This window comes from Prionailurus bengalensis, chromosome B2 (genome assembly GCF_016509475.1).
Source record: "Prionailurus bengalensis isolate Pbe53 chromosome B2, Fcat_Pben_1.1_paternal_pri, whole genome shotgun sequence".
In the NCBI taxonomy this organism is placed as follows: domain Eukaryota; kingdom Metazoa; phylum Chordata; class Mammalia; order Carnivora; family Felidae; genus Prionailurus; species Prionailurus bengalensis.
The window spans coordinates 8,556,909-8,582,185 of NC_057349.1; the positions used below are offsets into that span (position 1 = coordinate 8,556,909).

A 25,277-nucleotide genomic window follows, 5' to 3' on the forward strand; every position below is an offset into this window, starting at 1 on the left:
AAAGCTAAATAAAAGATGCCAACTATTTTTCATATATGATGTGGTGGGTGAATGCGGTAGGGGCATGGGGCTAATGAGAATGGAGTCTGTGGTAATTGCCTAGTAAAGGTACAGGGTTCTAAGGACTCAACATAAATTATTAACCCTCTGTGTACACTGGGAAAGACGGGCGGGGGAGGGGTTGATAAAGTATGGATGGATTTTTAGTAAACAGGGTAGCTGGGAGGTGGGGCGGGGGCTGCATTTCAGACTGCGGGTGACATCTGAACAAGGGTGAAAAGTCTAGAGCACGTTCTAGGCAAAGCAGTAGGTCTGCTCAAAGTGGAAGTGTGTTACTTGAAAACTGATACATGTTAGAGGGAGAGAGGAAAGTCACCACTGGAAAAGGAGACCGGGAAGGCGCCCGAGTCCTGGAGGGCTAGAGTGCCAGACCAGGGTGTGGGATTTTGTTTTGCAGACAAGTGAGTGGTATTGAAACTTTTGCTTGGTATTTATTACCCCAAAATGATTCTCTGAAAACCACGAGCCACCTGATACATTTTTTATTGACACTGAAATCTTTCCCGAGGAGTTTAAATAGTTGCAGAAGATGTACTCTCTGGCATATTTCAAATATGGGACTGTGAAATACAACTGTTACATCACACTCTGAAACGTATTCAATGAGATATAAAAAATAGGAAAATTGGCATCCTTTTTTTTCCCCTCCACTTTGAATTTCCTTTCTAATTCTGCCACAGCATTTTATCTAATAATTTTTAAGCTTTAAAGTCTTCTATTGATAGATTCTAACCATCCTTCTCTGTATCAAAATTTGTGTATATGTTAAAATAAAAACATTGTGACCTCAAGGCTCTAAGCATTTTTAAAGAACATTTTTAAATCGAATTGTTGTTAAATTACTCCTCGTACACAATTCATCAAAACAGTATAAATATTTATTTAGCATAAATGTAAAAATTTATTATGACGGCAATCTTTGATGAAATGGATGGTGAGGGAAGCAGGCATGGGAACTCTTTATGCCTTGCTTTGAAAAAAGCAGTTTCAGAAGTCCTTTGTTTGGTGGCCTGAGGGTGTTTGGATAAAGGTGAGAGGGAGGTGTGACAGGAGACCCAGCGTGAAACCTTCACTACAGACAAATCAGTTTTAGGAAAGGGTACAAATGAAAAATGAAGATCTGGAAATAGATTCGTTTTTAAGTGACCCTCGCCTACTAGTTGGTTTTTATCCAGAAATACTGTCCAGCCATTGGAAGATGCACACTTAACACTGTGGTTTGGAAGAAAAAAGTGTGACCTCGACAGTGCAGTTACGTGTAGGAGGTAGATACGGCAAAGCGTCCGAGACTTCTAAGGGTTGACTAATGTAAGAAACACACAGCAACTACTCGGATATAGTGGACGAAGGTGGGAAACTCACCGATTTTGAAACTCCGTAACCAAGCAGGAAAAGGTTGTAATTCTTTGGCAAGGAAATACTGAGCTCATTTTTAAAAATTGAGACATAATTGACATATAACATTATATTAGTTTCAGGTGTACAACATCATGATTTGACATTTATGTATATTGTGAAATAATCGCCACAATAAATCTATTTAACATGCCTCATCAGACGTAATTACCAAGTTTTTTTTCTTATGGTGAGAACTTTCAAGATCTACTCTCTCAGCAACTTTCTCATACAATGCAGTTCTCATAAATACATTCCATGCTGTACATTACATTTTCATGTCTTGTTTAGTCATAACTGAAAGTTTGTGCTTTTTTTTAAGTTTATTTATTTATATTGAAAGAGAGAGGGGGACAGAGAGTGAGACTGAGAACGAGTAGGGGAGGGGCAGAGAGAAGAGAGAATTCCAAGCAGGTTCCACGGTGTCAGCACAGAGCCTGACTCAGGGCTTGAAGTTATGAACCATGAGATCATGACCTGAGCCTGAGCTGAGATCAAGAGTCTGAGGCTTAACCTACTGAGCCATCCAGGCGCCCCTGAAAGGTTATATTTTTGGCCACCTTCACCCTTTCACCAAATCCTTCAACCCTCATTCCCACTCCCCTCTGGCAATCACCGATCTGTTCTATCCATGAGCTTGTTTTTTTTGTGGTTGTTGTTGTTTTATTTTTTAATATCACGTGTATGTGAGATCATACAGTATTTGTCTTTCTCTGTTGGACTTATTTCACTTAGTGTAATGTCCTCAACATCTACCCAGAGTATTGCTAGTGGCAGGATTTTCTTCTTATAGCTGAATAATATTCTACTGTATCTACATACACTACATTTTCTTTATCCATTCATCCCTCCAAGGATATCTTACTTTTTATACAGGAGAGATTTTAATGAACAGTTAACCAAAAAATATTTGTCATCGTTTCAAATATAAAGGACTAACTATAACTATTTCTAAATTCTAGGTGCCTAAAGCTGTTTCTTAAGATAATCAAGATACAAGGCGTTCACATGACAGGTCAAATCCGTTGAAGGGCAGAGGACACTGCCCAAGTGCTATGGTAGTGTTCAATCATACCTCACTTTTGCTGTCCAAAGTAAGATTTTTTTAAAACAAATGAAAACTCCACATTCCAGAAAAAAAAAAAATCCACATTCACTATTTTGCACATTTTACTATTCATGTCTCTGAATCAACAACCAATAATAAAATGATTAAATTCATTTCTTTTAACTGAACTTTAAAATGTGCAACACGATAAATTCCCATAGTCCACTCCAAAAGAAATGTACCATATTGCATCAGTCAGTAATGAAACAGTTAACTTGTAGCCTAAAGAGAATATGAAAACCGGGTGGTTTCAAATGCAGCTCAACTTGAGAGTCATCTGTGTGCCTAATGTAACATTTATTTCCTGCTTCTATTTTCACAAGGTATTTTGTATTACTAGATATAATTATATATTCTACAGAATGAAAAAGTACAATATGAGGCCTCCTTCAGTCCCATCTGGATATAATAAAGGAATCGAATTTTGAAGTGGCAGGACTGTGAAGGGAAAACTCAACCTTTAATCATAACAGAAACAGCTGATTGTCCTTTTTCCTACACTGTGCCACCTACTAATAACTGTTAAGAAAAACACCAGCCACATGTGAGACTCTGAATCAGCGTAGGATCTGAAGAGCCACAGACTGGCTGAATCCGTTTCAAGCTGACTTTACAAAACCCAGTCCAAAGTTGAACCTTTGCAACATTATATGTGGAATGTCCTTTAGGATTCTGATTACGTAGTAGCTGAGTAGCCACATCTGTGATACATTACAAAACCAAAGCAGCTGCCAGTAAAGCTTTTAGTATTTCGAGAACATACACTGGGTTTAGTAAACCCTATACTGTCTCCCCAGTCTAAAATTTTACTCCCTTCCATGTCTTTGAGTTTGTAACTACTTTCTCTTCCTTGAGTTAGTACAGATGAATTTATTAGATTATTAATCTATTAATTAGACATGTGAAAAGTAATAAATAACTTTAAGGGACTTATTAAAAAGTCATAGAATGAGAAAACTAGGAGATCAAACTGCTTGCTCTCCTAGACTACCTTTTCCAGGCAAAGATAAAGATTTAACAGATGTTGTAGGATTTGTGGAAGGTCACACCGTTCATCAGGGCTAGAATAAGGGTTAGAACCAACACCTTCAGGTTTTCAGAACAGTGAGTGCCTTCTTAAATACAACTCTTACAAGTTAAAATTTATGATAGGTTTCCTAATAATTTTTTTTTTTTACAGACTTAACCAAATTACACCAAAATGCATTCTCACAGTGTGGCTTATTGACTCTGCCATCGTATAAATATATTTAATATAAATAAAAACTCTGTATTCCAATTTTTTTCATTCTCTTGAATAGGCATTGCATCAACCACACACTGGAAAAAGCCAGCAACTCACAACCAATCCCAAACAATTCCGCACGCAGGGGAGGATTAAATACTGGGTCATTTGTTGAAGGGTCTTTATTATGTCCCATTCAAAATCTATGTAAGAGAAAAGTGGCAAGACTCATACATGGCTGGCAATTTTTTTAAAGCCAAACACATGTTAGCCAGCAATTCCACTCCTCAAGTGTAAACCCAAGAGAAATGAGCATATATGTCCACCAAAAGGCACAAATGATAACATTCGTGTAAGCTTTACCCATAATAGCTGAAATCCAGAAATCATCCTGATATTCAACAGGAGAATGGCGGGGGAAAAAATGTGGTGTATTGACATGACAACAGAGAGAAACAAACTCCCCACACACATGGCAACACGAATGCCTCTCCCAGACATGCTGTTGGGCAAAGGACAAGATGGCGGCAACACAGAGGAGGCCCAGCGAATACTGGCATACCTCGGTCTCTGCTTACAGTGACTCATCATCACCTGGGGACCAGTCCTCCCACCGTGGCCCCTGGAGAGCCTCACACTGCCCTCACAAGTCCCACTCTGCTCCCTCCACAGACAGCTTTCTCCTTCCCCAGGAGGGCTCCAGAATTCAATTCACTCCGTCAATCACAAAGTTTCTGAAGAGAAAATACTTACAAGGTGGGAACACCTGATCCAAAAGCCACCTTCATTCAGGAAAATGAAAAATAAGTTCTGTACTTTCAGATCTGATGCATTGTTTTAAAGGTAAAATGCCCAAATTCCTAGAAGATAACAATACCTAGAAGATAATAATACCACCAAAATTCCTAGAAGATAACAATACCTAGAAGATAATAACACCACCTCATAACTGCTGAGCACTTCCTGTGTTGGGTACTGTCCTAAGCATTCTACGTTCATTAAGACTCCATTGCTCCAGCAAGGTTCCTGTATCCCAGGCTTAAACAAAATATTACATTTATATAGTACCCCACAAAGCACTGTTGGTACATTGTCTAATAGTCTTTGTACAGGGTGACTGCTATTATGCCCCTGTTGATAAGTGAAAGCATCAAAACCTGGAGAAATGTAAAAGTTTCAAATCAGCACTGCATCTGGGACCATGTCCAAGAATGGCCCCGACACCTGCCGATCAGCAACACTCAGGACTGCCTCTGAGTTCTAAAATCAGGAATGCCTGCTTGAGCCAAGAGAACAGAGGCCCATAAGATACACCACACTGAGGTCCCCGTATTAATTCATGGGCAACACATGCTGGAAGCAGGAGATATACCTGAAACTGAAGAAACGAACAGAAGCGAAGGTGGGCTAGGCCGGTGGTAAGAGAAAGGGGAACAGAACTAGGTTTATGTTTATCGTGTTTTCTTTTGACAACTGCTTTGCTGAAATAGCAAGGACTTTGAGAAGAAGAGAAATACTAAAGAAACTTCGGGGCTTCCACGGTACACCTGACAGTAAACCAAAGAGGGGCCGGTGCCTCGAGAGACAGAGGCTCACTAAGGGCACAGAGTGCGCCCCAAGCCCGGTGTGGTTGGCAGGGAGTGCTCAAGGGAATGTGTCTGAAGCCCCACGGTGCCGGCCACCAAAACGGCCCCTGGTGCTTCTCCAGGGCCACAGGTGTGGGGACAAGTGGAGTCCATCTGCAGAGTGATCATCTCTTGAGCAACAGAGATGTTCGGGGCACGGCTTTCTGTCAGCTTCACTTTCACACTGTGTTATTTGCCATATGAAAAGCACTTACGAGTGCGGAGGGCCATGCGATCCAAAAGAATGTTTCTTTCCCTCGGGTTTTGGGTGGAGGGTGCAAGTCAAGGTAACTGAGTCCCCACATTTGTTACAGAAGCAGGAAGTCTTTGTGTGCCAGGCCTCATGGACAAAGGCTTCCGCACATATGACGCAAACTTCGAACCAGGTGTTGAGATGATCAGTCCGCACCAGATAATGAAATGGCACTTTTTAAATGCCATTTTTGTTCTTCTAAGTTTTAGCTTACATCAAGTAAAATGACGCTGAAAAGATCTTAGAAGTCTCAGAATTAGAAACCAAATGGAAATTTTAAATCTGTCTCATTTAGCGCAATCCCCTCAAAGTGGTGTTCCCTTTTCAGAAAGACTCGAGACTCAACAAAAGGGCCACATTAATGACAACACGGATCCAGGTGCAGGTTTTTCTACTCCTGTGAGCACTTCAATACAATCACAACCCGTTCAAGTTGGAAGAATAATAAATAAAAACATCACAAAGATATTTGAACAAAAATGTCGGGAATACAACCGAGGCATTTTAAAATCTGTGTGTACTGTGACCGTAAAACAATGCGCTGCACATTTTTAAATGACTCATTAATTCCTGGAGTTAACTACCTCTGGATTACCTGTATTTTCTGGGGGCTTACTGCAAATTCCAGAGTTTATAGCTATTAGTTGCCAGTTGCGTATCTTTTTAGTTTAGTAAATCTGCATCAACAGCAAACATCTTCTTGTCGATTAACAAACGCCTAATCAATTGATATGCAAAGCTTTCTGCAAGACTACACAGATGATGGAACATGACAGTGTTGTGAAGGGGCATCATTATCAAGAAAACAAAGCATTTTTATGGATCAAGACCAACTGCAACTTCAACAACATACAAGATCGTGATTGTGGAAGTTGAATTATCTATTAGAATAGAAATAACAAAATACTATTTGATATGATTTCTAATAAAAGAATCAATTACGAAGGGAGAGAGAGAGAAGCAACCAACCATCACAGTCAAGTTCAGCCTATGTATGCCACATTACCTTCTATGTGGTGCCCAGAGCTACGAGTGTCTAATGAGGTATACATTTTATCTCTGTGCTTTCCGTGAGGGTGATGTTTGTTACAGGCCACTGAGAGACTCAATTAATAGTGATCTTTGGCTGTCAATAACTTACTAATGACATGAGCTCCTCCTCAAAAGCGTTAGGAGGGCAGATGGCACCGTAAGTGATTGACGGCACCTTTGACACGGAACACAAAAATTAAGCAAGAAAATGGACTGACCCAACGCACTAATGGCCTGCCAGATATACAGGCAGTCCATTTCAAGGCATAAATAATATTTATGGACATCAGAAGGAATGGCAGAGTAAAGACCTCTGAAAATCCTCTCCTCCATGAAAGCAATGAAGATAGGGACAAAATGGTCAAAAATCACTTTTTTCAGAATTCTAGAAATTAACTGAAGGCTTGTAGCAATCTGGGTAGCCTTTGTTCAAGAAAAATGGAGGACTCTTGGTAAGAATAGAGAACTATGAGGCATTTTAAACCCGCCCTTTTCTCATCTCCCACTCCCCAGCTCTGAAGTAGCCTTGAAAACCAACAGCCTTTAATCATGGTGAAAAGCAGCAGCCGGGCGGCCACTGGAAGGGACAAAAGACAGTTGGAGCTCCTTCAAAGCCTTGTTTCAAGAAAACTGTCATTATCTGATCTGTCTAGTGGTTCTATGGAAGACTCTACTCACTCAGCTTGCTTATTTAACCTGACCTGGCACTCACCCAGTGAAAATAGCCTTTTTTCCCAGGGGCATTTGTCAAAAATAATCAGCTGCAATTGTTTAACATCAGGGCTGCCTGGGGCTGTGAATAAGTTAGGGCAAACAATAAATAAACCAAAAAGCTTAACAGGAAAAGCCAGGGAATGTGATGTCCAGAGGGGGCGTTGGAAAATCCTAACATATTATGGGGATTCTAGAAGGCCATATGCATGCATAGGACTATGTGTATGTCCAGGTTGTGCATGTGCTCAGTGAAGTCCTAAGAAGCCCTTCAGCTCTCACCTCTACCTAAACCTCAAGTTTTGCACAAACAGCAAATAAAGGTTAAGAGAGAGATGTAAGCACCCTGACTGAGCTGACAGGACATGCGACAACATTCTCCCATGTTGAAGACAGAGACTGATGGGTTCTAGGCACTTAACAAAATCTCTAACCATCAGCTGATGGATAACCTAATCGGGTAGAGACTTCCACCGTTCACACATGACAAAAAGTATAGACTTTACTGAATTAAGAAAAGTCACTCAACAAACAACAACAGGGGCGCCTGGGTGGCGCAGTCGGTTAAGCGTCCGACTTCAGCCAGGTCACGATCTCGCGGTCCATGAGTTCGAGCCCCGCGTCAGGCTCTGGGCTGATGGCTCAGAGCCTGGATCCTGTTTCCGATTCTGTGTCTCCCTCTCTCTCTGCCCCTCCCCCGTTCATGCTCTGTCTCTCTCTGTCCCAAATAAATAAATAAACGTTGAAAAAAAAAATTAAAAAAAAAAAAAAAACAAAAAACAAAAAAAACAAACCGTGGGGAAAGAGGAGTATGTGATTTCCAGAGCTTCCACACTATATTTAAATGTTTGTTTAAATGTCTAGCTTTCAACAGAAAATTATAAAATATGCAAAACAACACAGGGGAGAAAGCAGCCAATAGAAACTGTCCTGGCAAAAGCCCAGTTGTACTTACTGGCCGACTTCATTTATTTTTTAACTTTTTAATGTTTGTTTATTTCTGAGGGACAGAGAGAGGCAGAGCATGAGCGGGGGAGTGGCAGAGAGAAAGAGGGAGACACAGAATTCAAAGCAGGCTCCAGGATCTGAGTTGTCAGCACAGAACCCGATGCAGGGCTCAAACTCACAAACCACGAGATCATGACCTGAGCTGAAGTCTGACACTCAACTGACTGAGTCACCCGGGTCCCCCCTTACTGGATGACATTAAATCATCATTTTAAATGTATTCAAAGAAGTAAAAAACAAAACAAAGAAAGAACTGAAAGAAAGCTTGAGAATAATGTCTCACCAAATAAAAAATATCAACATTGAGATAGAAATTAAAAGAGGCAGATAGAAATTCTGGTAAGAAAAGTACAAGAATGGAAATAAATTCACTAGAGGGGCTCAGCAGGAGATCTGAGCAGGCAGAAGAAGAAATCAGCAAACCTGAAGACAGGTCAGTTGAGATTACCTGGTCTCAAGAAGAGAAAAATAAAAATAAATATAAAAATAAAAATCAACAGTGCCTCAGGAGTCTGTGGATACCATTAAGCATACCGACATACACATAATGCGAATTCCAGAAGGAGACGGGGAAATAGGCAGAAAGAATATCTGAAGAAATAATAGCACAAAGTCTCACAACTTTGAAGAAAAACTACACATTCTAGAAGGTATAAGGAGGACAAACTCAAAGAAATCTATCCGTAGGCACTGCACAATCAACCTGTTGAAAGACAAGGAGAGAATCCTGAGAGCGCCAAGAGAGAAGCAGCTCACCATGTATCAGCAATGCTTTAAATAAGATTAACGGCTGATTTCTAATCAGAAATGACAGAGGCCAGAAGGCAGTGGGAGGACATAAAAGTGTGGCTGAAAGGAAAAGACCATTAGTCAGGAATTCTAGATCCATAGAAGTCATCCTCCAAAAAAAGAAGAAAAAATTAAGACATTCCCAGATAAACAAAAACTGAGACAATACGTCGCTAGCAGACCCATATGAAAAAGACTAAACAAAGTTCAGGCTGGAACGAAAAGACACTAGACAGAAACCACATCCCATGTGAAAAAATACAGAGCACAGGGAACAAAAACTATAAAGGTAAATATAAAAGACAGTATAACGTGGTTTTCATTTGCAACTCTTGCTTTTATCTTGCACAAAGCACTAATTAGAAGTGTGCTGATGAACATACCTTGTACAAAGATATAATCTGTATGATATCAATAGCACAGAAGGGGAGAAGGAACAGGTATACATAAAAGTGAAGTTTTTTATGTACTAGTATAAAGTTGGGATTAAGTCAAATAGATTGTTATAAATTAAGATACTAACTGTAATCTGAAGGCATCCACTAAGAAAATACACACACACACACACACACACACACACACACACAGATTTATATAAATCAAACAAGGGCATTAAAACGGCACACTACAGAATGTCTGTTCACCACAAAAGAAGGCTGTTGTGGATCGCACCATGTCTCAAAAAAGATATATTGGAGTCATTACCCCTAGTACCTGTGAATATGATCTTAGTTGGAAACAGGGTTTTTGTGGATGTAATCAAGTTTAAATGAGGTCACAATTAAGGTAGGCCCTAATTCGATGACTGGTGTCCCTCTAAGAGGAAATTCGGACACAAGGAGAAGACCATGCAAAGAATGACATAGAAACTGCAGTGATGCGTCTACCAGCCAAGGAATGCCCAACTCTGCCAGCAACCACCACAGGAGAAAGAAAGAAAACAGATTTCCAATTCAGAACCTCCAGAAGGGAACTAAGCCTGCCACCACTTTGACTTTGGACCTTTGGCCTCCAAAACCGTGAGGGGAAAAAATATGTGTTATTTCAAGCAGCCTCGTTTGTGGTAATTTGTTCCATCAACTTTAAGAAACTAACACATGGGCAGTAATAGAACAGAGGAACAGAAAGCAAGAATTTGTTGAGAGAGAAAAAAAAAGGAAGGCTGAAAATATAGTAATAAATTAATTAAAAGATTAACGTTTTAAGTTTCAGTTGATCAGAATGTAGGCTGATACTGCACATGGCAATGTATATTAAGAGTTGATATAAAGTTTGCTTTTTACATTTATTTTATTTATTTATATTTTGTAATAGATTTTTTTTTATTGGGGGGGGGGAGAGAGAGAGAGAGAGGGAGGAAGGGAGGGAGGAGGGAGACAGAATCCCAAGCAGACTCCAAGCTGATGTGGGGCTCAATCCCAGGACCCTGGGATCATGACCCAAGCTGAAATCAAGAGTCAGATGGTCGCTTAACTGACTAAGCCACCCACGTGCCCCTAGATATATTTTAACATGTAGTTAGGAGAGTTATTTCTTTGTTGCCATATATTAGAGACAGACTTATTCAACAGTATTTTCTGTAATCAAACATTGCTTTACACGTGGCAAACTTTCCAGGGATTTTTAAAAACACACAAAAATACATACCATAAAAAGAGACAGAATAGATTTTTCCCTTTAAATAGATGAACAATTAATTCAAAATTACTTTCAACATTACAGTTTGATTTTCTCCGTCCCACGTGCAATACCTCTAATCCTGAAAATGGTTCATCACACGTGGACTATTGATGCCCATTTAAATCCACCTGAGAGTTTTGCTATGTAACACACAGATAAAGTAGTGCTTAATAATAATAGTAACTTTAAAACCCTTACATTTCCAAATTAGGGCACAATCATTATTTACTGTTAAATGACATTACAGAATTAGAGACTTCAACTGGAAAGCTTAACATTTTCACGCCAATTATTGTACGCAAAGGAAGATGTGGGGAAAAAGAACAGATGCATTCTGGACCGGGAAGCAACACACAATTTAGTAAACTAGAAATAAATAGCAGCAAACTAAGAAACTGCACTTTGCTTTCTGAAAAATATGCAGAATGTCACTCTACTATTCCATGAACCATTAACTTCATTACCAACCTTTCTGTTCTACACCATGAATCATCTGAAAATTCCATTACCCACCTGATATAAAATATGAGGATTTCATTTTACTAAGTGCTGAATTAGCAAGTGCCTAAGGTAGCCTTTCATAGGCTATCAGAGCAAAGAAATCAATAGAGAAATATCCTGGAATCAAAACAAAAGTGTAAAGGAATGTCCACTGATTGCCTTATGTGTTAGCTGTTCTCGGTGCTTATAAAGGAAAGTCAAAGGCAGCTTTTCTCAACGGTTTCAGCATAAGTGACTTCCTAAATTAATGAGGAAGATAAAGCCCACAGATGGTGTATTGTGCAGTTTGAACTATACTAATTTTGACAGGTGACATGGAAGCCTTCTCAGCTACTCCTGTGAAATTAAGGATTCAGGGGAATGGCAATGTGAAATGCCTTTTAAGATGCAAATTAAACCACATACATATCTAATGCCCTCCTTTATAAACTGAAATGTACACAGGAATACTAAAAAGAGCGAATGGGAATATTTGTATCCCACAACTGAAATATGTAAATCTCCAGGCTTCTTAGGTATTCTAGAATATTCTAGAAGTATTCTGGAAAGTATTTAGTATATATAATTTCCACTGTATATAATTTTCAATATATACAATATATAACATATTACATATTATATATATCTATCAGATATATATCTAATTATATAATTTCTAATATGTACATTCATAAATGTATGTTTATGTATGTACATATGTATGTTTTAAACTATTTTGCTTTATTAAAAGATATATATACATAGACACATGGTTCCATATATTTGACAATGGCATCAGTTTCATTATAAAGCATTTGCTGGGGACTTTTCACTTAACATCTTTTTTTTCTTATATGTTTATTTATTTTTGAAGGAGAGAGAGAGAGAGCAAGCAGGGGAGAGGCAGAGAGAGAGGGAGGCAGAATCCCAAGCAGGCTCCACACTGTCAGCCCAATGTGGGAGATCATGACCTGAGCAGAAACCAAGAGTTGGATGCTTAACCAACCGAGCCACCCAGACACCCGTTCACTTATTGTCATGACACGTGTTTTACGTTTACGTACTCCTCTCAGGAAAATGATCATCTCTTTTGGGAATAAATATGCACATGTCATTGGATTTCATGAGCAATCTTCACAATTTTAGGCCAATGGCAAGGGGAAAAATGAGATAAGAGAATGAGAAATACGGATAGCTTTTACTATACCATCGATTAAAGCATCTTATGGTAACCAAAAATGATCTGATGATATACATTTCCACAGTGGGTCCAGACTCTCACCTCTGCTATCTGGTAATTCAGAAGGTAGAAATGAGAACCACAGTGAAGTCCACAGTGTAGGCCTCTGTACATTATTGATGGCCACATAAATAGAATTTTTAAACAATGCATTTTCCATTGTGCTTCCCAGGAAGACAGAGGTAGCCAATACTTTCAACACGAGGAACATTCATTCATCCACAAAATAGTTCATTTTCCCCTGAAAACCTGGGACAATAAGCATAAATAAAATTCCTGATGAAACCTTTGGAGTCTGTTCGCTATGAGGGCAGCAACAAAGAGTCGTCTGTTGAGATCACGTCTATCTATTTACGAGTTCATTTCTTTTCTGGGTCCTTGGGTCTGCATGTAATCGTGAGGCTTAATCACCCAGACGGAATATTATAGACTGAGACTGTAGTAAGAAGCAATAAACTATGGAAATTTTTCTGAGGGGCTGCTGGGTTCAAGAAAAACTTAGGCTTCTTACACAGGCCTGGAGCTACGAGGCTGAAACCTGGCACGGGAACAAATGAGGATCGCAGGAACGAACAGGCTGGGACACAGGTGTGGGCAGAGATGGAAGTGTCTGAGGCCCAACTGAAACTCTGCCGATGTGCAGACCCAGCATGTCCCGGAGGCTACAGAACTGGAAGTAGGGAGGGGCCCGCCATCATGGTTATGCAGAGCAGCAAGTTAATTTCATCTTCGATCACAAGTGGTCAGGTCCTTCGGCAAAGGGAGCTGGGGCCTGCCCTCCATCCTTATCTTCCCCTGCAGAGGGGCTCTCTGAATTAGGCTCCAGGGGAAGCCAGGTCAACTTTTTATTCTGGATATGAATTCTTTTAGTATTTTTAATGCAGGTTCCCCACCCCCCACCCCCAGATTTTCAGACAGTAACAAACTTTGGCTTCCAGTTTCAGAGGTGTCACTGACCTCTTGAAATTCGCAAAAGCCAGGTTAGGAATGAAGTAAAGTGCCGATGATTATAACTGGCCAGAAAACGGGTGTCAACAGTCAGATCAAACTGCACACTGACGTCCCAAAGCTAACTGTGGATGGCAGAAATAGATTTCTCCTTTCCATTTCCTTGCTCAAAACAAATCATCTAGCCTGTCCTTCCATTTGTCAAAGGGGGGAAATATCTTGATACGACTGCACAAAGTCTATTTGCATATTTTTCTATTATGTTGAAAAGCATAAGCCTTAAGGAAAAATAACTTTAATGGTCCCCATGTGAATTACTGACTTCAGTTTGGAAATTCTGCTCTGCTTTGATGAAACAGAAATACAGCAAGTACTGAGTTTGCTACATTATTTTGAAACTAGGAGGCATTTTTAAAAAGTCTGCCAGGCCAAACATGTTAATTAATGTTCATAAATTACTATGTGGCATATTTACTGTCTTTTACCAGATAAATTAATTCTGATAAATATACAATTAGGTTAGACTAATAAGATCATTGAAGTAGTAAATATACAAAAATCAAGGGTAGCAGAGAACAGATTCGTTAGTGATTACAAGACTTCTCAACCAAACACGGATGCAACATTTTAAATATCACTTATTTATGATATATCTTACATAACATTGTAATTAAATAACATAAATACACCAAATGTAAATCTTTTAAAAATCTACACATTTTAACTGAAGATAAATAAAAGGTAGGATAGTATCCTGTGAATGTAACTCTATTTTTAGCGATATTTTACAGAATAATATAAATGGAAGAATAAGTAGCTTGATGTGTTCATACTCTGAACGTAGGAAAGTCCTTAATAACAAGCATCTGCACTCCAGAGCCATCAACTTACCCTCTCTGGACCAGGCTGTAAGTGATGTACTAAAAGTCTGATACAATTTTAAGACATACAGGAATCTTAAGGTTATTTTAAATTATTCCTAACCCAGGGAGAACCAGAATAGCTTAAATAAAATCCATAGATTCCTTACCAGTCAACAGCTTTCACATCTTTTCCTTAGCAGCCAACCCATAAAATGAAAAACAAGACAAATTGCCTGATTTTAATTTCTCTTCCTTGACCATCCACTGCGGACTTCTCTGATGGAGATTAGAAAACATCAGTGAAAGGGAAGACGCAGGAAGGAGAAGAAAGAAGCTAAGAGGCTAGATAGTCTACAAACTCAGTAATCATACAGTGAGCTCATCTGCTCCAGGTAGTTCTAAAGAGCTTACCTAACATTCTGATCTTTTAGCAGGGCAAAGAAATAAACTGCACCCAGGATGGATTCTCCCTCACCATCTAGTACCCCCTCACAGAAAAGTGACACGTTAAGTGAGGCACACAGGTAACAACCATCCACAAAGTCTTCTAAAACTAGATGCTCTGCACGGATATGAAGATACTTCAACAGACGTGAGACGTGCAGTCAAGGAACGTGGAGGTACCACACCATTCAGCACACGTTCATTGGGTGCATGTTATCACCGGCACTGAAGAGCAAACACGTGAACAAGGCAGCCTCTCCCCAAAAAGGACAACAGTTTTGTTGGATTTGCAGGTAAATACGTCATCATCATCGGAGAGCACCATGCTGTGAGCCCTCAGAGATGCGTTGGACGGAGTCCGACAAAGCAGGGAAGGAATCTGGGAAGCATTTGGAAAGACTCTGTGAAAGATGCAGTGTGGTAGAAAGCATTTTAGAATCAGACAAGATACGAAACCAGTTCAGCTGCTAACTACTTATAGAATTTGACCAATAATTAAACTTTTTAAGACTTGGCTTTTAAATCGATAAACTGAGGCCAATAATAAGCTATATAGGTAGCTTATTTTAAGAAGGTAAAGAGATAATGTGTATAAGGCAATCAGCGTGGTTTCTTGAAAATAACGAGCCCTTGATGAATTGCACTGATGTTATTATTATGCAGTCTTGAAAAAAAGCACCAGCTATTTCTGGTGTCTGATTAGTGGTAGCCATTGTATCACCGCCATTGAGCTCATTGTGCCCTGTTGGGTTCACGTGTATTATGTTGTCTGAATTATAATACCTTAGCTGTGGGTTCCCGACAACCAGGAAGGCAACACTAAGATAGGCTGTTTCAAGAGGGGTCAAATTCACAAGCCACACTGCTTTCTGGAAGGTCAGAGTTCATTCAAGAAGAATATGCACGGGTTATGACCTTAGCAATATCAATCAGCAAGAAAACACACAGGGAAAATATCTCTTATTTGCCATGATAGAGGCAATATACTACTAGCCAGCACATGCAGTAGCAAATAGTAGCACATCTGATTACCTCATTTTTTTTTTTTATTTTACTCTAGAGAAAGAGAGAGCATGAGCAAGAAGGAGAGAGGGGCAGAGGGGGAGGGAGAGAGGGAGACAGGGAGGGGGAGAGGGAGGGGGGAGAGAGAGAGAGAGGGAGAGAGGGAGGGGGGACAGATCGAGAGAGAGAGAGAGAGAGAGAGAGAGAGAGAGAGGTGATCCTAAGCGGGCTCCATGCTCAGCAAGGAGCCCGACAAGGGGCTGGATTCATGACCTGAGCTGAAATCAAGAGTCGGACACTCAACCAAGACACCCAGGAGACCCGGATTAACTCATTATTACCAACTGTCATCACATGGTAAGAATGGAATGAGAAAAAGTAAAAATTTCAGGAGTATGAAAAACCCACAGTATACAGGAGGCATCACAGGGTACTAAGGGGTCAAGACAATGGGGAAGCCCTGGAAGAAGGCATCTTAAGGATGCTGTATGTCAAGCTGCACAGTGTATCTTTATCCTGTGGGTAATGGACAGGCACTGCAGACTTTAAGACCAGGTGAGATAGATTTCAATCCATTTTTTAATCTATTGTTTTGACCTCCTATCTATATTTAGTAAGTAATACATAAGCTTATAATTATGTTTCTTCAATCAGGGTATTTTTCCAAGATACATATGTGTACGTATATATGTTTGAGGTATCTCTTTGCTATATCATTGTTTAAAATTAATCTCATATTATTTTTTTATGGCAGCAATAAGCTAAAATTAGGGCTTATAGATGTTCCAAACAACACATCACTACTTGCCTGCCTGTTAAGGATTAAGAATTCTCCTTCCCTTCCTTTTATTCACCCACATTTATTCAACATCTATTATATAAAGGGTTACACATGATACTAAACTTCTTTTAAAGTAGGCTCCACATCCAAAGTGGGGCTTGAACTCATGACCCCAAGACCAAGAGTCAAATGCTCTACTGACTGAGCCAGGGGCATCCCTAGACTCTTGATTAAACCTTAGAAGTGGACCCTATGCTAACTCTAATATGCATCTTCTGTTCCTATGGAGACTAAATAAGAAGTAATATCAACAGATCTATTTTTCCACACCACACTTTCAAAAGATTATTTTTTAAATGTTCATTTATTTATTTAATTTATTTAAAACAATTTTTTTAATGTTTATTTTTGAGAGAGAGAGTGTGAGAGAGAGAAAGAAAGCGAGCAGGGGAGGGACAGAGAGAGAGGGAGACAGAGAATCCAAAGTGGGGTCTAGGCTCTGAGCTGTCAGCACAGAGCGTGACATGGGGCTTGAACTCATGAATGGTGAGATCATGACCTAAGCTGAAGCGGGATGCTTAACCAACTGAGCCACCCGGGTACCGCTAATGTTTATTTATTTTTAAGAGAGAGAGAGCGCGCAAGCAGGGAGGGACAAAGAGAGAGGGGGACAGAAGATCCCAAGTGCGCTCTACACTGACAGCAGAGAGTCCTATGCGGGGCTCGAACCCATGAACCATGAGGTCATGACCTGAGCCGAAGTTGGACGCTCAACTGACTTAACCAGACAGGCGGCCCCACATCATACTGTTAAATAATGATGGAAACTTTGATATTTTCTCTTAAATGATTTCCTCTTTAAGTTTAAACCAACAAGCAACAAGCAAGCAAGCAAGCTGGTAAAAAGGGTTTTAAGAAAGATCACCCAAGAGTCAGGAGAATATGAAGTAAACGGAACAGTGGGGAAAGAAAACAGCCCAGCGAAGCGCTCTACAGTTGAAGTCTGAAGCAGGAAGCATCTTCCAGAAACATAAGAAGGCGTGGTCCTACAAATACAATTCTCAAGGAAACATTACTGTCGGGACAGTAAGGCATCTGAGTAGTTATTTGAAGAGTGGGTTTCTTTTACCAACACAGTTTTAAATGACATCACTGTCTGTCATTCACTGGTGTTATTTTTTGTTTCCATCTTTTGTCTTGTTTTCTCTTTTTTTTCTTATTTGGAGAACTCTCTTTAGGTAAGTTCTGTGATTTCAGCAGAACACCCCAGGCTTACCGTGAGGAAAATGGGGACATACAATGTATCAGCCCGCAGGGGCTGAGGCTCCCCAGGTTGGCCTCCTCTTCTAGAGGTCCTAGTTCACCCTGTGAAGCCTGAGAAGCCTCCGCAGCTCAGTTATCTTGCCTGTTACATAATGGACGATGTGTTTGGAGAATACTGCAAGCTCTGGGCTCTCCCACTCAAGGAGATGAGAAGAACCACCAAAGCCAAGGTGAAAAGACCCTGTCAGAGTGTCAAAGGAAGACTTTGAAAGCTCTTATTTTCAGATGGCATGGGTCTTTGATTCTTGCACACCTCTGTTTCATTTGCTCTATTTTCCTTTGGATTGCTCTCTCCCTTGGTATGCTCCAATATGATTGGGTTACTCCCAGCTTATCACGTGCACGGGAGGGAGTACCTCTCATTGGGATAAACTTTCACCCTTGAAGTTCATTTACTTTGCCATCTTCTGTGGCCTCTTCTGACCAGAATGTTAAGACTTGAAAGTTCAAGGCTACAGAGTGGGCTCTATAATTTATTTTATGAAGAAGGACATTCCTTTATTCATTCTCTATTTGCTTGCTTATTGAACCACCACTGGACAGGGTACATCCAGGCATGGATATGATAAAGTCCTTGCCTTGTGAAGATAACAATATAGGAGGGAAGGCCAACACTATAGATCGCTTAAAGCAAGAATTTTATTTTATTTTATTTTATTTTATTTTATTTTATTTTATTTTATTTTATTTTATTTTATTTTATTTTATTTTTAATGCTTTTAAAAAAATGTTTTAATGTTTGTTTATTTTTGAGAGAGAGAGAGAGGCAGACAGAGTATGAGTGGGGGAGGGGCAGAGAGAGACAGAGACAAAATCCGAAGCAGGTTCCAGGCTCTGAGCTGTCAGCACAGAGCTTGACGTGAGGCTCCAACTCATTAGCTGTGAGATCATGACCTGAGCCGAAGTTGTACGCTTAACCAACTGAGCCACCCAGGTGCCCCATTTTTGTTTCTGTTTTTGTTTTTTTGAGGGGGTGGGAAGCAGCAGAGAGAGAGGGAGACACAGAATCCGAAGCAGGCTCCAGGCTCTGAGCTGCCAGCACTGAGCCTGACACGGGGCTTGAACTCACCAACTATGAGATCATGACCTGAGCCAAAGTCAGATGCTTAACCAACTGTGCCACCCAGGCACCCATGACAAGAATTTTAAAAAGGAAACACCATGACAATCAGAACCTGTTAACACTCTAACTATAATCTATGAACTAAACATCTGGTGTTTTCCCCAGTAAAGTGTAAAGCTATGTTCACGGCACCTCCTGTCGATTTTTAGACACTGCCCTGGAGCATCTACCTGGAGATCAACTACAGCACTACTTTAGATATCGAGCACTAGGATTTGCTATAAATGTACCGTTCCTTTCTGCAACCTTGAAATTAATTAAAGTACTGAATTTATTCCAAGAGGTACTTTATTTAGTCATCTCGGAGCCAATACATGATATCCCCCCTCATGCATGAACTTCCCTGATTGTAGCTACTATGGTTCCCTTAATTCTTGATGATACTCTCCTTAATGCACACATCTAGCGTATCGCTTGGTGTATACCTCACATTTACTGAAAACCTCACATTTATTGCTACAGCTGTTACCATGTTTGATCTTTATAGAGAGCCACTTGCTTTTTTTCAAGTGTTGAGTCAAAGGGTTACGTATAAATTGACATGCCTGCAATTTATCTTTAAGTAGCAAATCTTAACTGTCCCACACTGTCCAAAGTACCAAAGTTAACCTATAAATCGTATACCTTTACTAGAAAGATATGGCTAGAAATATGTGAATAACAAAATTGAAATTGCTAAATTTCTTCATTAAATATTTATAATTAACAATCAGACTGCTACCAAATCTGTTTTCAGAATTTCTAAAACACATTCTCAGTATTAGGGAGGCTCTTTAAGCACAACTTCAACAAGTATAGGCTTCGAAGCAAATCAACAGAAAACAATCTTTTGAATTGCTGAATATTCATTGGGATTTATGCATCAAATTTCAGCAGCCATACTTGCTTTTAGATTTTTGGAATGTTATTTTTCTGCACAAACTAACTGCAAAGAACACAACCGATAAAAATATAAGTGACTTGTTTCTATACTTTGCACATAATTTTCCTACAGCAGTTATTAGATTTCTTATCCATAACTCTGGGTCCGATATAATTATTTTATTTCTCAAACAGCCGTCATGGATCCTAGCATGTACTTTTTCATTTAAATGATTGTTTGCCTGTCCGTGTTTCTTGCTCATATTTACCGTGTCGTTTGTCATTGAGATACCACCTAGCAGTACATATGCCCATTTTTCCAGCTTAACGGTAAGCTCCTTGAGGGTGAGCACCTGACCCAGGGAAAGGGATACAAGTGAACCCAGGTGTCCCCCATGACCCCAACCCCTTATTTTTCCACAGTGACCACAAAAGAATCAAGGGAAAGAACACCAAACTCTGTCGCTCTTTGTTTCTATTCCATCCCTTCACTATCTCCAGACAAAGGGAGGAGATTTAAAACATCCTCAGACTTCCAGCCCAGTCCCCTTCCTGATGTGCCTAACAGCAGCTCGGATAACGTGTTTGCGACGGGTTGCGGAATTAATGCAACGTATAAGCACCCCAGAACCAGGCCGGGGTACCGAGTGGGGGAACTGAGGCAAATTTATGCGATGGAAGACTGAAGAGCTGCAAAGAAGAAACAAAGAACTTTGACAAGATGGCAAGCGCTGGAGAAGCCGAGCAAAAACGGGGTGTGCAGACTGACAAAGAAGAGGACTTGAAATTCTCAACTCATTCTTAGTAATGTGGGACTACAAAAACAAAAACAAAAACAAAAACCATGCAAGACGTTTTCAACGTAACCCATGTGATGATGCTGATGCCGCCACATTGTCTGGACTGGTTCGTGTCTGTGTCAGCATGGAAACGGGGTGCTTCTCCTTACCTCCAGATGCTCTAAAATATAGGGGGGATTCGTCATGCCAAGCCTCAGCATTGCTCCCCGAGGGATCACTTCGACCAGTTTCCACAGCAGTGCGGGGAGACTGGTGCCAATGTCTCTGCCATAAGCCCCCGTGTCTTCACTGGTCAACCATATCTCACAGACGCCCTCTGTGAATCAAAGGAGATAATTAACAAATCTGTTTCCTTCATCATACAGCTGCTCACTCTTTTTAATGCAGTATTACTCAACACCATTATGCAGGCATTCTGGGTATTCAACTGCAGAGAAAAAGCAGCTTACCCCGTGGTGGCACTGGGTTATTAAGTTCATTTTCTGAACACCAGAGAGTTACAACAAGGCTGTAAATTATCAGTGCGTCCTATGGAGTGATTAACATTCACAGCCAATCAGTTCAACCGGGCTTCCTCCAAAGCACTTTGATCAGGACGAGAGCTACAATCCCATCACAATGGACACCTATTTTATGGAGCACCGTAAGCCTTGGAACTCAAACGGTCACTCCACAGAATGGGCACTAGCAGGACTGAACTCACTAATCAGTCTGTGACCAGCCCAAAGAAAAACGTCAAGTGTGGTTCAGGTTTAACTCACAAATTATTAATTATGAGACAACCCATTTATCCTACAGTAACTATTCCGATTTGTTTTCTTTATTCAATTAAGAATAGAGTGCACTGCATTGCTGCATTCAAAGAAGTTGGTTGCTGTATAAACTAAGTATTTGGGTCGAAAAACCTGTTTACTGACAGCTGGCATCCTATTTTCCATCAATCAGACTTGAGGAGAATGTGGACAATGTATATATATTTTGTTGTCATTGTTACTATAAAGAATCCTGACTTCAAATATTATGGCCTGCAATAACATCCTCCCAAAAATCAAAAAGAAACACATCTGGATAACCTAGTATTATTTAAAATGAATAAAACAGAGTTAGCAGGAGCCACCCAGGTTTTCAGAACCTTTCTGAAAGCATATTCGATTAAAGGATTAGCCTATTTTAAAAGGCCAAGCGATTCTCACAAAGCTAAGACCAACAGTCAAATAGCCCTGTGAAATTTGCTCATGCTAAAGTGATTTGTTGCTTCAGAACATACCTCAGCACATACACAAGGCCCAGAAATACTACAGCCTGACCTGAAAATATAAATGTCTAGAAAGAGCCTTCAAATTATCACTTAAATTGTCTCTAGCTGATAGACGAGAAGAATTTCAAAAATACATTTAAATACTCCGAGCCAAGAGCAACAAAAAATAAGACACACGGCTTTTAGGTAAATGTGAACTTACAAACTTACAGGAAAGAGTAAAGATCTTCCCTCTCTTTAATGCGTTCCACAGAAATGGACAGATAGACATGAAGTTGAGATCTCCAATAACTATTCTTTCCTTAAGGTAAGAGATAGATTTACTTTGTAAAAAAACAAAACAAAACAAAACAAAATGCTAGCCAAACCATATAAAAACATGTTCACTTTTCTCTATTTGTCTATCTTTCTGAGACAGGCACATCCTCATTCACACCCACACAACACAGAAAATACAAGAAAAGAAATAAAATTTTACTTTCCTGAAATTAAAGAATCAATAACTTAGCATAGAGAACAGGAGGTATCAAAAACAAAAAACAAACAAAAAAAAACCCACCAAAAACCAAAAAGCCCAACTCTATTTTAAAAGTTGGAGATGTTTTCAGTATTTGCAAATCAGTAGTGCTAGGAATATATGGGTTTTCTTTACTTAAATGTAAATGTGCAGTTCCAGAAATCAATAAACATTTGCTTAGTTTTAATCATTTAATAAAAGGTTTTGTCTTCAAAAGAAACATTCTGCCGTGTTCACAGGCTACCTTTGTGTAGTCTGACAGTTGTATAAATATTCTCTGCACATGGGAGTCAATTTTCCCTTTTATTTTGAAAAGAATAAGGGGTTGCAATTAGTGGAATCATCTTTATTTTAATATCACATATGCCATCAACCACTGGACTCCTACAACCTTTTTTTTTTTTTTTTTGCTTGTTTGTTTTTAATCTTATCACAAAATCCACTCCAGGGAAAGACATGGCTAAGTAACAACATAAACGGATTTTAAAACACTCTGAAAGAGGTTATAAAAACAGGACATTATCCATGATTTTCCAGTTACTGGCACTTGAGCAACACAATATGAATATTTTAAAATGAACAGAATAATTTTAATTTATAATTTTTCCATCCAAATGGCTCCGTGTTACGCCTTATGTAGAGAGAGCGAGTTCCTGGAACAGTGCCTTGCTGTTGCTAGATGAATATAGAAGGGGGAAAATCACTATGAATAGGAATGGAAATAACATCCATGCAGAAAACAGCAGCCAGCTCTTAAAGCCGCATAGGTGGGGACCAATAGCCCCCTGGTGGGCTGAAACTTCAAATTAAATCACATAAAGAGGAAGCAGCTGTAACACTAAATCAGCAACAACAGGAATAATGGTCTTGATGTCTCCAAGATCAAGGCTGCTAAAATGCTCTCTGTAATAGCAACCTGGTTCAACACACAATGAGAGAACATGTGCAAAACGGGAGATGCCTGGACTTTGGGAGGGCTGGGCCTTGCCAGTTCGATCCAGACATTTGTCAAAGATGATTCTGCTCTTAATCGAAGTGAGAAAGTCCGATTTCACAAGGTTACATTTCAAGAATTCTAATGAGTTCTGATCCTTCAAGACGTGAGGATTCAGAAAGTCATTTCCCACTAAAGGTGAAGCAGGATCCCCGGCCTGACATCCTTGTCTCTGGGCAGTCATGTGGACTGCTCCCTGTGCAAGCGGTTCCTGCCAGGCCAGCTTGCACAGGAATTCACGAGGGAGAATGAAGGCTGCAGTCTGCGATCACTAATGGATACGGGGACACATGCACGCTTCTGTCTGCACACTTAATTGGCTACACTTATGGACAGCAGGGCTCGCCTAAACAGCTTCATTCCGTAAGGACTTCAGTTACGAGCTATACTCCTTTCCACGTTCATTTCTTTATTGGTCTATCAAACATTTATTAGGCCCTTACCCACTATGTGCCCAGCATCCATTCAGGCTCAGGGCAGATAAGGGTTCATCATCAAACTTCTGGGATCTAACGCTGGCTATTATCCAGGAGCTGGCAAGGGGACATGAACAGACACCCTGGGAACTTCACAACCGTGCCTATCGGTGGGGGTGGAGGCAGAGGGGGTGGGGCGCCAAAGAACACAGCCTCAGAAACCAGAATGAGAGGCATACTGGGCTGGCTCCAAGTGAGGATGATGTCAGCCCCAATGAGATAGGCCCAGTCTGCACTGTAGCAGGGACTTTGATGAATACATGTCAGAAACACAAACATGTGAAAATAAAAAAGAGACGCAAGCAGGAAGAACGGAGATAAGAAAAGTAAAGGCCCAGTAAAAACTCCCAGGCTTGTAAAAATAAATACACACAAAAAAAGAAAGTGGTAGGTGGAAAAGTGGGAGACAGAAATTAGCTTTTCATAAGCATCGAGGAGAAATTTTACTTTTTCCTAAAACTGTTCATCTATCTTGATTTTTGTTTGTTTTCCTTAAATTATTCCTTCTGCCTTTTCTAATGAATGTTAGGTTCTTCAGATCATCCACCATCCTTTTGTGGTTGTTACTTCTGGGGAAAAAAAGAGCAAATACTAGGAAGAAATGAAATGCGTCTCACCAGGGAAAATCCTTTCAAAAGTCCAGTTACTAGAATCCATTATCATTCTACCCAAGTAATTCCTGATGAGTCTATAGTTGAAACACATAGGATTGTTGTTGTTTCTCCCCCCCCCTCGAATGGAGAGCCACCACCACAGCTGGATTTTGATCTCTGCTCCACAGTAATCTGAGACGGCAGAGGACCGAAAATGGAGAAGACATAAGAGGTTAACAATAAAAGAAAGATAATATGCTCAATAAAAGAGTCTCACAACAAAGAAAACCCTTTTTGAAAAATCAAACTTTGCCAAAACTCAATTTCAAAACATTATGACTCATTATAACTGGTCCAGTGTATAAGCCCCATTGTAAGAAATGAAAATATGGGTGAAGACTGACTTCATCTGATCGGAGAAGTGATTTTTGTTCTCCAGTGGCTCCTGTTTTATGGTCGGCGAAAATCTCTACCATACAAATAAATCTCATTTATTCCACTGGGAGGAGAGTCTCCAAAAGTAAGGACTACAGAAACATGAAAACTGTAAACAGTGATTAATAGGGTCGAAAGTTAAATAAAAAAACAAAAACAAGTCACCTCAAAGTCTGCTCCGTGTTTCTTCCACAGAAATGCGTGCTCTCTTCCCTTCTGTCCTGTTCCCTACATTATGAGCTTGGACTTTTCC

At 40.0% G+C, this 25,277-nt stretch overlaps 1 protein-coding gene across 3 annotated transcripts in view; it reads right to left on the bottom strand.

The window, feature by feature from the left end:
* CDKAL1 (CDK5 regulatory subunit associated protein 1 like 1) overlaps positions 1 to 25,277 on the bottom strand; it is a 659,261-nt gene that overhangs the window by 236,670 nt on the left and 397,314 nt on the right. For all 3 annotated transcript variants that reach the window (XM_043590714.1, XM_043590715.1, XM_043590713.1), the window contains one exon: positions 20,901 to 21,067. In XM_043590714.1, the coding sequence (XP_043446649.1) occupies positions 20,901 to 21,067 (167 nt within the window). The remainder of the gene's footprint in view (positions 1 to 20,900; positions 21,068 to 25,277) is intronic.